Source organism: Lissotriton helveticus, chromosome 3_1, assembly GCF_964261635.1.
Source record: "Lissotriton helveticus chromosome 3_1, aLisHel1.1, whole genome shotgun sequence".
Taxonomy (NCBI): Eukaryota; Metazoa; Chordata; class Amphibia; order Caudata; family Salamandridae; genus Lissotriton; species Lissotriton helveticus.
In genome coordinates, this window is record NC_136061.1 from 1,029,634,458 (window position 1) to 1,029,651,240 (window position 16,783).

The window sequence follows — 16,783 nt, forward strand, 5'->3', positions numbered from 1 at the left end:
CACCCTGGGAAAGTGAAGTTTCTCTCTAGCTCACTTCAGTGTATTTTTGTATCTTAAGCTTTCCTAAATTAGCAAAAAGTGGGTAATAAAATTCAAAGTTGTTACAAACATGGGCCTCCAAAATATCTCTTGTCTAGGGGCCCCAAATTCTTTAAATGATACTGTGTGATTTTTTACAATTAGCTTACAGCCCAGCAAGATGGCTACGCTTTGATCTCCTTGGAGTCTCACATGCTATTGACTGGGAAGTCAAGGTAGCATACAAATCCTTACTGTACAAGAAATATCCACCATCATAACCACTGTAGCCCTTTGTTTGTCAGACAATAAAACCAAACTCTTTCTTAACCAATTCCACCCATGGTAGCAGTTAACACTGAGAGGGGTGATAATTAAAGTTTAAAATGGTTCCAGATTTTGATGCTTGAATTGACAGAGAGGAGACAAATGCTCTAGTGTTGGTCCAACATCATCAGGATACCCTCAAGTGAAAGCTGTGCTTTTTGAGTTTTGTTCTGATCGGACTGGTTTATTTAATGTCTTTCCTGGTTACCCTGACCAAGGTCATCCTTCCAGAAGTAACTGAACCTCTTTGTGTATTGGGAGCCCTAACCAGTACATTCTGGAAGTTTAAACAGAAAAAGCCAGGAATCACACAGCGGTATTTGTCCAGAAATCTGGTGCTCAATTGGTTGGTGGCATTTATGTCCCTCAGACAGTACCCAGAGGAGTCACACCCTTACAGCAGCACGGTTTCCCCATCTCACTAATATCACATTTGAGGAACACTTCTGGGTGTTGCAATGACATTTCTTTTGGAATGCTCAAAAAACTTATATTGTGAGGGACTTAAGTGTTTTGCTGCACAGTCTTCTAATAAGGGTATAAAATGTCTTTCACATATTTTCTAAAACTCTAATAAGCAAATAAATAAATAAATAAATACCGCCTGTTGAACTGATCTTCACAAGTATCAATCCTTCACTAGAACCCAGTTTATCTGCTACAGCACTGATCACTTCCTTCACAGATGAAGACACTTGCACACGAATCGTAGTGTAGGTATGGTCAATGCAGTAAACCTTAAAGAGAACTATTCAAAGAAGAATTAGGAAAATGATTACACATGACAATACTATTGCACACACTTCAAATAATGATTCATATACTTTGCAATACTATTTCTTTAGTCCATGCAGAGAAATCTAAAAACAAGGAACAAGCCACTACAACTTTTTCATGTTTATAATATTAAGAGCCACAAAAACTGATTTACATTCAGAAATCTTGGATTCTGTTGTTTTTTTTCAAATTTGTCTTTTTATTAAGAACCAAACAATATCAAATACAGTTGATGGCAACCGCAAGGGTACAAGGGGGTGTGCAGTTTCCGGGGTTGCAATACAGGTAGCTATGAAGGGTTCAGCTTCGCATAATCCCCATGCCTGCTACATCCCTGTACAAAGTGTATGATGCCAGTTTCAAGAACATGTAACACGCCCCCCCCATAACAAACAGAATCCCCCCCCCCCCTCCCCATCCGGTGGTGACTAAATGATAATGAGAACAATATGAAAATAATACGGCTAAGACAGTCTTAGACATTAGCACATTAACTAGTGGTGAGGAACACGCCAATCCATAATATAGCCAGGGGACCCCTGGAGACCAAAGGATTCAGCAGGGAGCATCTATAGCTGGAATAGGTGCATAACCCGCACCGTCGGCGGACAGACCGCAGAGGGCAGACCACGAGACAGAAAGGGCACCAGAGATCCCCAGTGGAGCACAAAGTCTTCATAGTCATTCTGGAAAATGTCCGCCAGGCGCACTGGATTCAGATTTTAAGACATGTTCCAAAATAACACTTATTAGACTTAATAGATATGTCACCCCTAGGGTAGGCACTGGACAGCCCAGAATGCAGGGTGAGGTGTATTTAAAAAGCTGGACATGTACTTTTTAGTTTTAGTTTTACAAGTCCTGGTAGTGAAAAACTCTTAAATTCGTTTTTCAAAACTGTAAGGTGTACCTCTCCCTTAGGAGAACATTGGAGTTACCTTATTACATATGATAAGCTGTAATTTCCAGATAGGAACAGGTAACCAGTTCCTGTTTGGTGTCTTTGGATTTGTAATGAAAAATAATTTATTATGCTAAAGTTGGATTTTAAATTACAGTTAAAAAAAATGACACAGCTTAGGTGTGCCTGATGGGCCATAACTGGCAGGATCGGAGGGCGGAGCTGGGCACAGTGATTCTTACACTTGAATAGGCTGTGTCTTGCCACTACACAAAAGGCTGCATACCCCCTGTAGTTATTCTGGAGCTAGTGGAGACAGGAAACCTGTGCACTTCAAAGGGAAATCTCTAGAAGCTTCTCCCACTTTAAAGGAGCCACCAGTCATAAATATTGAATTTCAGACACCAACGCTTCAATACACTTCTGGATCTGTGGACACTCTGCCAGGAAGAAGGACTACTGTGCTTCTAAAAGGACTGCCACTCTGCTGGACTGCTGCACTGCTAGACTACTGCATTACTGGACTGTGTCCTTACTGGATTGCTGCCCTCCTGCTGAGTCAGAGGGATTGGACCAGCACCTGAACCCAGGTCTCCCAAAGTGACTCCAAGAGCTTGTCTGCTGGCCACCTGTTCGGACACCTGAACCAGCACCCAGATGCTGCAGAGGCAGCCCCCTGACTTCCAGGTGGTGCTCCTCAGGTCTAGATCTTCGGTGTGGTGTCAGTGGATTTGAATTGAAGATTTAACCTCGTTATGACCCTGAATGTGACCAATGGCACCAAAACCTTGTTGCTCGCACTGCCTGTCAACGCGTAGTTCCGCCAATCAGACACTTTGCGCTACAGAATTACTGCTCACAGGGAAAGCCATTGCGATCCTCTGGCTCAACCACCCACAACAAAAACAGGATCTTTGCGCTACAGCGATGACCGTCTGTAACACCCAGCCTGCTCTTCCTGTCACAAAGAAAACCCATCAATGATTTCCTGCTCCTCGTAGCCCTCTCTACCACGAACTGGACTTTTTACATTGGACTGAGAAGGTAACTTTTCAGCTGGACTAACCTGGTACCTGTATCCATCCCACACTTACATCATGGTAGGCCTGTCAGGGGGACTAACCTGGTCCCTTTATTGTGGTCGGCTTGAACTTGTGACTTTCTCCTGGTCTCCCACAACCAGATAACTGCGAATGGCGCTTAGGGCTTTTTGGTGCTATTGTCACTTTAATGTTTAAAATTGCATCTCTTCGGTTCTACTCATTGGATTTTTCTAATGTCTTTCTTGATTTATTTGATTAAATACATTTTGCTCTATTTTTCTAGATTGGTTTTGGAATTTTTCTTGTGTTGTTTTTTCACTATATTACTGTTTGAGGTGAGAAAAAACTTCAACACATTGCCTCTAAGTTAAGGCTGATTGCTCGTTGTCATCCTACCAGTGGTTTGAGCACAGGTTAATTTGGGGTTTTCTGGTGCCTCACCCTGACAAGGATTGTGGTTGCTACTTGAGTAGGGTTTCACCCCTCCCCCAACAGCAACCCAAATTCTCACACTGTCCATTAATAATTTAGCAGAGCAGAATTACGCCTGGAAATCTACTCGGCTAAACTCAGAACCGAGTCCTCAGTGTAGGGTACATCTTTTAGGCAGTACAGATTTGCCAAGGCACATGTTGAAAAGTATTGAGTGCTATTCATGTCTGCCAGGGAAACTATAGGTGTTAGTCTGAATTCAAGCCAAATTCTACATAGAAGTGTTGGTACGTCAGATCAAACAACTTGCACATGCACTTTATAATTATAATGTCAAGTTCACAATTTTGACTTCGCAAAAAGACAACCGGCCCTACAAAGAATACTGGAATAAGTATAGTTTTGTAAGCTGAAAAACTTTCTCCTAAGTGCATCGGCTTAGAGAAGCCATGAACCAAACCATTGCCAATACCAAGACTACCTTGCCAAACAGATGACAATTGGGATGATAAATTCAGGTTATCATCTGTTAAAACTCCAAGATATGGGTATTTCCGAACCTGTTCATTTTTTTGTGGTCATAAAACAAAAGGGAAGTGTTGTTTAAGTGTTGCTTTAGTCAAAGACAATTTACTATTTTGGATTTTGATAAGTTGATGGTAAGGGCATTTATCTTTTTGAATGTACGCTGCTGATTCAAAAGTCTAGCAAGCCTATTGTATTTGAGACTAAGGATAAGATTGTCAGCATAAGCAAGGTGGGTAGATGTATTTTTCCTACAGTGTGAAGAAACGTTTGTATTAAAAGGCAAGGGAGAAAACCCTTGTGAACTGGAAGCCTTAATCTATACCCAAGTCTTGGAGTGAAGATTTACTATGAACTACAGGAATGTATAGATTATTCCCTACCTTTGCAGTTTAAATCAAAGATGAGCCCTGTCAACACAGCCATAAACTGAGATATAATCTGTTTAACACACATACAATCTAGTCATCTGGTTTGTTTATGAAGATACATCGAGAAATAGTTTAGTAATTGTTTTTCTGAAGCCCCGAGCAGTAACTAGCTCCTGAGTATCTTTGGAAATATTTTCCCTTCAGAGTTGAGCAAGTCTACAAGCCATAAGCTTCCAGGCTCGGTTACAGGCCCTCGCTTATCAATCAGAAGCAAAATTGATCTCCTGCGAGAAGATGAAATTATCCCATGAGACAAGATGTTTGAAAAAAACAATGCTTAAGGGATCACTTCAATTGTCAGGATTAGGACTAAACTCAGCAATCTGGAGGCTATTTTGACCAGAAGCTTTGGATGCTCAGCTTAGTCTAATTACATTCATTATAAGACCCAATACCTAAAACTCCATTAGATGGTTATTATATGTCATTTAGGTTTAACTGATTTTAGAGAGTTTTTTCCTCAATAAAACCGCACACTTTCTAAACAGCCCACTTTCTAAACAGCCTTTGTCTGGACGTTAGGTGTTTACAGCCTATCTGCTTTGCATTGCTGCTAGCTTCTTGTTTCCTTCATCACCGCTTCCAAGGATTAAGCCTTACATTCTGCCATTGCATGGAAGAGAAATACGACCGGAGCTTAGAAACCTATGTGCCCATCAGTTAGAGAATTGTTTGTGTTGCTTGAAAGCACGTGCATAGCACAACTATTTCACCTCTGGGTGAACTGTGAAATTGCAACCGGTCATTATTCCTAAAATAGATGACATTTGGCATTAGTGCTTATAATATTGAAATGCAATTCTACATGTTGTCCTCTCCTTATGTTTCAGCATTTTAGAGTGTCCAAAATCAAGGCAAATGAATTCTACAGTCTTTCACCATGAGGTTTTGGCTTCTGAAATAGACAAAAGTTTCAGGCGAAAATCCAGGCCCAAAATAAGAAATTATTGGGGCATAGGGAATTATTGATTCTCTGGTTAATTACACATTACTTGATAGAACCTCTGGAAAAACTCAGTGGAATAACACAAATGTAATGCCCCCGCAGAATCTGATGAGAGGCCCCCAGTCTCCCATATCTCAGACATATGCTTTGGCCTCGAGCTGAGGGTCGAAGAGTTGGTGCCCCCTGGAGGATTGGGGCCCTACCTGCACTGCAGGGGCCTGTGTTACTCCCCTGGTCCAAATTATAATGGGCTGGAATGTCACCACCTCTGAACAACCTGTAGCACCATTATTGCTAAATCTGGTGGTGGGAAAATGAAGACACGTTTTCCAGGTAATTTGGAATGAGGGACAGGGTATTGATCCCTACTCTATGAATGAATCTAAGACCAAACCAAAGACCTAAACCACGTTTAAGAAATGTAATGCAAATGAAGGCTTATTAGAGGTGCATATCTTTAATCACAGTAAGAGACATAATTCAAGTCTTCATTTGGGGACTGTGGCAATAAATAGAGATTATTGTACCCAAGTTATGCTTTAAATGATTTTTAGAAAAATAACAGATAAATGTAGTTAGTGACTTTGAAAACGTGACTCGTTCTGAGTGACGTGGTAATGTTGCGAACTGGGTGAAAACTGTTTTGGCGCCGAATTTCAACAAATTGCGTCATTAGAGATGGGAACAGATTTTCACAGGCAAAGCAACTGAAAAAAACAGATCTAACAGCGCTGTCCTCCCAGCACCCTTTCATTTTCTGTTTAAGATAATGTGCAGCAACTAAATGAGCGACACGTAGTTAAACAGAGAAAAAAGATTGTTTAGACGAGAGGGGCACTGCATATTTGTATGCAGTCATTAAACTAAATATGGAAATTGTAGCATCTGTTCAACACAGACACAAACACTCCTCAGCCGCTGGTGTATCTTGCTGGAAAAATAGATGAAAATAAAACAAGTAACATTATTTATCCCCAGGCACTTTTTTTGTGAATCTTTCTCGCACAAGTTAGCATTTTGGACCTACGTGTGAGGCATTGATGTAGCCTAACAGACAGGAGTGGGCGGGGCTGGGGTGGCACAGAACTGAGAGTGGAAGTTCCCAAGTGCTTCTCAAGAACTTTCTGGAAGGCAGGCAGCGAACGAACTGCTGGGAACGCTGTCCAGATATTTTTATCCTGTGACAAAACGAGTGAGCCATTCTTGGCAGGCCTCTGACACTCTGTTACTATTGCGCTGAGGTGCTGCCAAGTTGTGCGTTGTTTTTCTTGCATGGCTAACATATAAAACGTAATTTGTCCTTTGGGTAATATACTTAATATACGACTAATAACATCTGATGATCTAATTACTTGGTTTTTGCTGCAGAGGGAAATTTAAATTTTGTCACGGTGGAAGAAACTCCATAACAACTCTCGGTATATTACGGAGTAGAAAATGTACATAATTATCTGTATTTTTGTTGTTGCTCAATATGCAAGGAACTTGAAGATAAACACGATTTCTTTCAACGAAAAAAAAGGCGATATATTTTTGCTGACAAAAACACCAAGAAAAATCACTTGTAAGTATAGCAGCGTTGCTAAGGAGAATCAGAGAAGAAACAAAGGACCCCGTAGCTGGGCTGGGTGAGTTTATTAAGTTTTGCCTCAGAGGCAGCTTTAGTTGCATTGCCAGACTATTGTTTTCCCAAAATTTTCATACGTAATTTATGTACCTAGTGAGGTTTTTGATCAGAAGGCTAAACCGATTAGTCTGAAAAACTGTCATTCAAATGGTGCTTCTGCTCACCACATTGTTACAAGGAACAGGGGAACCCAAAGTAGCAATCGGTCTGGGACCTTGGGGGTATATAATGTTTCAAAAGACAGTGGTCCCAAACATTTAGGAATGATGGTAAAACCAAATGAATACAGACCAAAATTGAAATCTATATTTGCTGTCCAGCCGGACAGATTTTAATAACAGGTATAATTATATGTAGCCAGTTTATTAGACAATTACTAAGCAGGACACAACCTGTGTCCAACTACCACATATGTGAAAACATATGACGTACATATAAATAAGAGGCAAGGAGGGACAGTCTGCAAGTGACTCAAAGTTAAAACAGACAATTGATATTAAAGTACACTTTAGGTGATTTTACAATAAAACATTTAAATCATCAAGTGTATACTGTCGACGCCGTTTCGATCCCTGATTAATATGGGATCATCATCAGGACATATTGATTAATGCCTCGATGTATTGCATATGCACGGTGTCGTCTATTATTAGCATGGCACAGGGGCCTATGCGTACGGTGTCCACAAGAGCATTCCGCAGGGGAAGGGATTACGTCAGGGGTGGACAGGGTCCAACAATCAGGTCTGAGGGACGGATAGTTCCGATGGAACAGCAATAGACCTCCTCTATGGGAGTCTGTAGCAACGGGCGAGTCGATGCTCACCACAGCATGACTGGGGGTCAGACCCTGGGCAGCTTTAGTGCTAGTGACTGCCAGTGCAAGAATCTTAGTTGGCGCCTCCCAAAACCTCCTTCTCCATACATTCTCTTCCTACCACGCTGTACCAGTGCACCTCATCTCTCCACAGTACCCCTCTAACACGTGTTTTATTTGTTTTATTGTGCTATCATACCAGTAGGTGTCAGAGCACTCTGCTTCACACACACTTTATACAGAGTCAAGAAATCATAAGTGTTTAAATCTGTCTATAGGAAATGTTAAATAAGACAATGAGGTAATTATAAGGTGCAGGAGTCACATGTCATTGATACTAGTAGGCAGTATATTTTGAGTGTTTGGTCTGGAGAAGCACAAACACAGGATTTACTACGTACCACAGTGGTTGGCTTTACTAATAAGAATGTATTCCTATCAATAGGAATATGTTGCACAAACATTAGGCTAATGAAAGACTGCAGGAAAAAACAGAACATTCTAATCTACACCATGCAGTTTGTATGCAGCTTTTTGATGACAGTTCATAGCTCAATGTACTATATTAGGGCTGATTCATATGAGCTGCAAGTAACAAAAGGATCTCTGAGACAAATGCAGTAACCTACTGAGCGAGCTACATAAAATACAGTTCTGTTATCTGCAGGGTACATATTATCACCAGGTCCCTCCTGTCCCGTTCCATTCATTACAAAGTGAGATATAGCGATCTCCAAGACAGAAAAAAGAACGAAAGGAGTACTGGAACCTCTACTCAAGCCCCTCCTACAGAGAGTATCTAAGTGGTACTTACCCAGCATTCCTTGTGTTCTTTTTTGTCTCCCGACAGAAAGGGACGAGGATTGAGGCTGCTCCTGCACAGCTGGAGTGGCAGTTTTGGTGTTGGTGGATTGTCATCATAGCAGAGTGGAAATGATGGCAGGCGGTATGCATGTCTCCCTGCCTGCCAGGCTTGCAGGGAGACGTGTGGAGGGTAAATCGAAGATCTTCTCTGGCCAGACTTCCGGGTGACACTACTTAGTGCGCCTCTTCCTGGCTGCCAGGGAATGCACATCCAGACGGTTACAGAAAGGGCCCAGGGATCTCAATATTGGGTGTGCTTGCAGGATTGCCTGATTTCCAGAGTGAAACATGGCGATACAGAGCATGCATGCTGGGAGTGGAGTGCACACGTGTGTCTGCTGTGATTGCAGTCTTTTGCTGGTTGATAGAGGTTCAAGACGCCTACAAATGCCAGACCCGGGTGAGTACCGAAAGCGGTTGACCTACGAGTAGCACATCTACTGTAGTATGGGGGAGTAGATTGCTTTATTGTTGTTTTTGGTGAAAAGCAATCAAGAAAGAGGAGGCGTGCAGAGATGTCTTTCTCTGCTCCCTCAGCCTCTTCACATTCCCCTAATCAGACAAAGCCCCGCAGGGAGGATGTGGATACCAGAATTAGACGTTTGATTAGGGAAATGTTATAGGAGATGGGTGAAGGTGGTAAACCTAATGAATCATTCCCAGTACCATCATCTCATTCTTTAGAGGAGTCTGTGCCTTGATTAGCATAAGGGAAAATATATTGGTCGGGACATGTTGCCTGATTTGCTTAAACATGTGAAGGCGAACATGGAATTTACAGACGATGAGACCACGGGCACTTCTACTAGGTCGCTCCTGAGCCAGTTTCAGAGTTCTCTCACTATTGATGTTCCAGTTCATCTTTACGTTCATGAAGTACTGAAAAGGGAGTGGAAAGATCCTGGCAATATCAAACTGCCTAGGCTCATGGCCAAGATGTCACTGCAAGATATGCAAAATAAAGGTGCTGGACTCAATTCCCATTGATTTCTTGGTAGCCAATCTGGTGGGGAGGACATCCATGGCGGAGGATGCTGTGGTCAAGAATACCATGGATGAGAAGGTGGATGCCTCCCTCCGGAAAGTGTATTCAGGCTCCCACCTCACCATCAGAGTTGGCATTTATTGTACTTATGTGGCTCAATCCCCTGATTTCCTGTGTTAAGGCCTTGTATCAGTGCTTGGCTGACATCTCTGATTGTTCTGGGTTGTTGGAGCATATCGAGCACCAGGTGGAATATTTCTTAGATGTATCCCTTGATGTGGTGAGAGCATTTGCGCTGTCAGGTGGGGCTTGTGTGTCTGCCTGCCGCAATTTGGTTTTGAAAGATTGGTTGACAGATTCAGCACAGAAAGCTTACGCCCTGAGATTGTCTTTCCAAGGAAATATGGTTTTGGGGCAGAATTGGTGGATAAACTCCAGAAACTTTTCAGTTTGAATAATTTTTTATTGATTTTGTGGAATACCAACATTACAACTTGAACCGCCTATTTCCAGTGGGCGGTGGATATTCTTTTAAGTGCGTATTCAGGAGGTAGACATAAAAAAAGAACATGAAAGTACAGAAATTTAGAACAATATTGTTAAATGCCAATTAAAATGTGATAGGAGGGGAGGAAGGGGGGAAGGGGTGGGGGAGAGAGTGAGTTTCTCTCTCCTGAAGCGATGTTGTTGCTTGGAAGTGGGTGCAGCCTAGTGTTACATGTTAGATTTGGTGGGTATTAAGCGTAGAGCTTGTAGGTACTCGGGGCATATCAATTCATATAACTCATCCGCTAGGTACGCTATGCACGCTATGCACTGCTGCCACATTTTGTCAATTGTGGTAGTTCCTGAGTAGCCACTGCCGTGAGTTTCTCCATCCCCAGGATATCCCAAACTTTGTGCAGCCAATCCTGATGGGAAGGGACCCTATCAGTCTCCCACCGGGCTAGTAGGAGTTATTTTCTTTTTAAAAAAAATATTTTTATTAGCATTTTTGTAATTAACATTAATTGGTACAGTACAGCAATGTTCCGTGGAGCTGATATGGCGTGACATCTTATTATACATACATTGCATATTTGACATTTCTCACTATAAATGTGTTTCGTATTTTATACACATCAATGACAGAGAGTTATATTACATATCACAGTTTCTTCTTTTGGGTCCATTATTCAGTGACATCTGATAATGATTCCTCTGGCGGGGCCTCACAGATATTACTGTGAAAGGCATTCCAGCCACCGCATATCCAAGTCCATTTTTTGGGACAACCCTGTGAATATATATGGATTTCTCTATTATCATTACATTGTCCATGTCACAACACCATTGCTGATGGTTCTGAGCCTGTCGTGCCCCTCACTGCTGAGCTATATTTCGCTTTGCTAGTATCATACCCAGTTTCACCCAGTTCTGGGCCATGTGTTTCAGATCTGTGGGCTCCCAAATGCTGAGCAGACACTTCTTTGGTTCCGGCAGAACCTCAACACTCGTGACCTGCGATATTGTCTGCATTATCGCCGCCCAGTAAGATGTGATAATTGGGCATTGCCAAATCGTATGAAAGAATGAGCCTGACGAACCGCAGAGTCTCATGCAGTCCGGTGTGTCCGCCCTACCTATTTTGTGTAAAAGTGTTCGTGTGTAATAGGTGCGGTGTCAAATTTTCAACTGTAAAGTAGGAGTTGTTTTTCTGTCCCCAACGTGAGAGTAATAGCTTTGCCCCTGGGGGATTTCAATGGACGAGTAAGCGGGTTTGGAAGCACTAGCAGTGTGAAAGTGGGGAGTTTGGGTATGTCCGTGTCAAACATGGTGTCAACAGCTTTCAGTACTTCCGACCAGTATGGACCAATTTTGGGGCACTGCCATAGAAGGTGGGTAAGTGTACCCCTTTGTCCGCACTCTAGGGGATGCCCCCTTGAATCCCAGGTAGCTACTCTTGCTGACGTTAGGTAACAATAATGGCCTATTTTGAGGAGCATTTCCTTACTATTTGAGTTGAGGACAGATGTATGTGCTCAGAAGAGGATGTCACTCCATTGCTTGTCAGAAAATGAGTAATCGCATTCTCTCTCCCATCTGGCCCTGGCAGGGAAATGTAAGGGATGCACAGGTTGAGTCAAAAATGCGTAGATATCTGACAGCAGATTCTTGTCGGAGCTCAGCGTGACAAGCCACTTCTCAAAAGATATTTTCAAAAATACAAGGGAACCTGAAAGGTAGATAAGGACCTTGGGTAACAGTTTAGTATTAGAACAATGGTCCTTAAAAAGAACAGTATGGTTATCAGAATAAATATAGACTCTAATCAGTGCTATATTAAGAGTGTCCAGCCGGACAGTCAATTTAATCATTTAAAAATTTCAAAACCAAAAGTATAAACACATCAATACAGTGGGACACAATCCTGCATCCTACATAAACACATGACAAGTACACTTTAGGACGGGAACATATCAGGCAAGAAGGGTAACTTGTGGAATATTGAACACAATTTCTAACAAGCTTGAGGAAACAGTAAATACACTTTATTTATCAGATTCGATTAATGTGCAAACTGTTTACATTAGTTGACGACGTTTCGATCCTATTTAAAAAATAGTAGGATCATCATCATCAGGACACTAAGGGGAAAAGCCTGAATAATTAGAGATTGCCTGAGGATGAATAACCTGGCATTTAAACTGTGAAAATAGAACGTTCCAAAGCAGCAAGTGGCAATGCACGTTCTGTTGTTTGATCCAAGGCTCAATGGCAGGGATAATGGTAGCAGCGGTCTGCCTGCGTGTGGTAGAATCCACTGTCTAGTGACCCAGTGCACTACAGCCAAGTATTGCCATTTCACAGAGTTCGGAAGCGGGTAATAGGGCAGTAGTGTGGCAAAATCCATAAGACCCTCAGTGTTGAACTAGTCCCCCACCCGTTTACAGTTAGCTTCCTGCCACGCTTAGTAACCTGCGCCATCCATCGCCAGGGGAAAGTCTGGGTTACCTATTAAGGGGGTCTGCGGGGATAACAGAGTGGAAAGATTATGTTTCCGCTGCACCCTGTCCCAAACCGTCACTGTCGTTCGTGTGACTGCTGAGATGTAAACACTCGGGGGCCTGTGCAGTTTAGGCAACCAAGGCACCTTCCAAATGTGTACCCAGCTATAGCCTGGTCTATAAAGCACCAATGCTTTTGGGTAAGGGTGCGGGACCATTCCACCATGTAGCGCAATTGGTCAGCCTGATCATACTTGCACTTGTTCGGGACCCCCATACTGCCCTCTGCCATCGCAAGGTAAGCCTGTGTTCTGGACATTCTCGCTTTTTTACCTTCCCATATGAAGTCTCAAATTAAAGCCTATAACGTATCTAGAACGCGTTTCTGAGGTTGTAACAGTAGGGTTTGCATCACATAAAGCAGTTTAGGGAGTAGCGTCATTTTGACAGCAGCCAGGCGGCCCAACCAGAAGAGGTTCTGTGACTTCCATTGGCTGAGAGCAGTCCGATTCAGGGTAAGTAGATATCCGTAGTTGTAGTCTGCAGTGGCCTTAATTGTAGAGAAGATCTGTAGGCACAGGTATGGAACCCCGTTTTCTGCCCACTGAAATGGGAATTGTTCGCGTGTGTGCGCTCGGGCTCTTGCAGTGTCAGACCCAGAACCATGGATTTTTGTGGGTTAATCCTAAAACCTGACGCAAGCCTGAACTCCGGGATTTCTGCCATGGCCGCCGTCAGCGTGGTGGATGGGTTTGTGAGGGTCAAAAGCATGTCATCGGCATACAGCATGATCTTATCCCTCCCTCTCATCTGGATTCAGGTCACCCCTTCGTTGGCCCGTATGCATTCAGCCAGTGGCTCCATGTAGAGTGCAAAAAGGAGGGGGGACAAGGGGCAACCCTGCCTGATTCCAGGTTCTAAGGGAAAAGTGGAGGACTGTATGCCATTGACACAAATGTCAGCCTGGGGAGCTGTGAAGCAGGCTTGTATCCACCCGCATAGTCGGGGACCGAATCCCACCCACTCAAGCACCCGGGACAGGTAAGGCCAATGAACTCGGTCGAAGGTTTTCTCAGCATCTATCGTAAACACATGGGCCAGTGTCTGAGATAGTTGAGTTTTGTCCAGGAGGTGACATAGTATTTTCATGCTATCACTACACCCAAGCTCTGGGATAAAACCCACTTAATCCGGGTCCAGTATTCCCTGAACATATGGCGACAATCTCTGTGCCAACACACTAGTAAAAAAAAATGTGTTTCAACAAGGATATTGGGCGATAAGAGGCGCAGCTTTTGGGGTCCTTGCCAGGTTTGGGAATTACCGTGATAGCGGCACTACACATTGAGGCTGGAAGTGTTCCCTGCTGTCTATGGAGTTATATAGGTGTGTGAGTGTCGGGGCCAGGTGAGATGCAAATCTTTATAAAACTCCCCACAATAGCCATCAGGGCCAGGTGCCTTGTGCGGCTGCAACCTATGTATTGCTGTGAGGACCTCCTGTACCGTAATGTTTTTCTCTAGGGCGCTGTATATAGGTACCTCTACCAGGGCAGATACACCCGGGACAGGTAAGCCTCAACATCCAGATCCCGTAACAGCTTAGCTGAGTAGAGCGCTCTATAATATGCCCCAAACATGTGTGCAATACCCTTGTCCATGTCTGAAATAGAGTCATCAGCTCCTTGGATTTCGGATACCCGCCTGTCAATTACCTGAGCTCTAAGGCGATGCGCGAGTCTGCGACCTGCCTTGTTACCTACAGCATAATACCTTTGACGCAGCCAGAGTAAGGCATACTCCGCTCTTTCTATGTCTATCGCCCGCAACTGTTTACGAGCTGTCGTCTGACCATCATGCCTCCCGAACGGGCATGTGCTGCTTCTAATTCTGAGGAATTTTGCGTTGAGGCGCCAGCGCTGGGAAACTGGTGTCCGCGGTGCTAAGTTGAATCAAAGGCTAATGGTCTGAGAGGGCAGTGGCTCCAACATCTGCGGTTGCGGTGGCCCTAGTTACCCCTGGTGTTGTAAGAAAATAGTAGATTTTTGTGTATGTTTGGTGCGACGCGGAGTAGAAAGTGTACTCAACCTCTGTAGGATGCCAGCCAATCTTTGGTGCCCGGAGTGAGTCCCCCAGTCTGGCCCTCCCAGGGGTGGGATCTGTCGCGTGGTCCATCCATTGTGATATTGAAGTCGTCCCCCACCGCCAGCTCCCTGTCCAGCGTAGAGATCAGACGGCCCAGGGCGTCCTTGATAAACAGCTCCTGTTTGTCATTAGGGGCATAGATAGTGGATATTGTGTACCTGGTACCCCGCATCGATACGTGAAGTGCCAACATGCGGCCCGGGACATCCGCGAAGACACCCTCCACTCTCCCTGCAAAATGGGTGGCAAGCAAGATAGCCACCCCAGCCTTCTTGCCAGTACCGCAAGAAAAATATTGCTGATCAAACCAGTGGGAGCACATCCTCGCCAGTCCTGCTGGACCAAATGGGTCTCCTGCAACATACATATGTCACACTTAGCGTCTTTAAGAAATGACAGTACCGCTAACCGCTTTGCTGGGGAATTGAGGCCCCGAACCTTAAAGCTAATTATAGACACCATTTCTCACATCATCACTTCCCATTTCCCGCCCATCCGAATAGCCCGCAACCCCCCATCCCCCCACAAAAGAAGGCAGGGGTAGATATCATAGAGAGAGAGGGGAAGGAAGAAATAAAGGTAAAATACAAAACAGGACACAACATAAACTGTGAATCCAACAATATCTCCCACCCGGGAGCCAAACTGGTCACTAATTTGGGGTCCATGTCGCTGTTGGGTAAGCGCAATAGGTTGGAAAAAGTCGACCCAGGAGACTCTGCCGGCGGGCCATATCATTAGGACGCTGGGCACAGGCCCCAGCCAGGACCAACTCCTCGCAGGTCGAGGAGCCACAGCCACCCAACGAGTAGTAAAGTACTGATTTACTGAGTCTGTCAGTGGTCACTGGCTGTGAGCCAGCAGCAGCTTCATGCTGTAGGTGCTGGAGAAGTCATGCGTGTTCCTCCCGTCTTTCGGCTTTGGTCGGTTTATTTAGCTTCTTCGACCCCCATCTGGACGAGCGCCACACTCGACGACCCTAATATGATGGCTCGCGGGTCATCGACCCGGAGGGGGAGGCCTGCCCCAGGTCTGGCATCTCCGGTATGGTGCGAGCATCTGTGAGTGCGGACTGACCGGACTTCCCCCCTTCCATGTAAACTGCAGGCGGAAAGGGTGGCCCCACTTACAGCGGATCTCCTGGACTCGAAGGAAGTCAGTTAGCGGCTTCAGGGCCCTGCGACGTTGCAACGTTGTTGGAGATAGGTCCTGGTAAAGCCCGATCTTATATCCTTCAAAGTTGATGATTCTCAAATCTCTAATCGCGGACATTATTGTTTCCTTCTAGTTATAGTAGTGTAGACATGTGAGAATGCCCTGAGGTTGGCCCGGGGTGGTCGCTGGCCTCCCTGCGCGATGAATCCGGTCCAGCATTATTACTTGATCCTGTAATGCGGGAGCTTCATGTTTAAATAGCCAGATCACAAAAGCCTCCAGATCTCCCGAGATGGCCTGGGCTGGCATGCCCTTAATTCGTATACTGAAGCATTGAAAACGGTTCTCTAATTCCTCGATCTGGTACCGCAGTTTTGTGTTCTGGTCACGTAGCTCCAGGAGCTCCCGGCGATGACCCTCCAGCTCCTCCTGACGGGCATCGTGGTTCTGTTCCACTGCAGTGTCATCGGAAGGGGGGTGCGATGGGTGCGGGCCGCCCCGGGTGTCATCACTGAGGGGGGTGACAAAATGGCAAAAATATGTGTTTCAAACACATATTGTTGCCATTTTGTCAAGCTGGGGGTGACAAGACATTTTCCACACCGGATACCACCTAACCTTGCTACGCCACTGTTCCCCCGAGTCCAGCCTTTGGTCGAGGGTGGCAACATCTTGTCTAAGACCCTTGATGTCTGTGGCTATGTCGCACTTAAGTTCTGCGAAGTCCTCGCGAAGGGTGCCAAACAAGCGCTCCATGAAGGCCTGCGTCAATGGGGACTTCTCTCCCCCCCTATCCCCGCCACCG

The 16,783-nt window shown here is 44.6% G+C and overlaps 1 protein-coding gene across 2 annotated transcripts in view; it reads right to left on the minus strand.

The window, feature by feature from the left end:
- Positions 1-16,783, minus strand: part of RAPGEF4 (Rap guanine nucleotide exchange factor 4) — a 980,403-nt gene that overhangs the window by 124,741 nt on the left and 838,879 nt on the right. For both annotated transcript variants that reach the window (XM_078681558.1, XM_078681557.1), the window contains one exon: positions 947-1,093. In XM_078681558.1, coding sequence (XP_078537684.1) covers positions 947-1,093 — 147 coding nt within the window. The remainder of the gene's footprint in view (positions 1-946; positions 1,094-16,783) is intronic.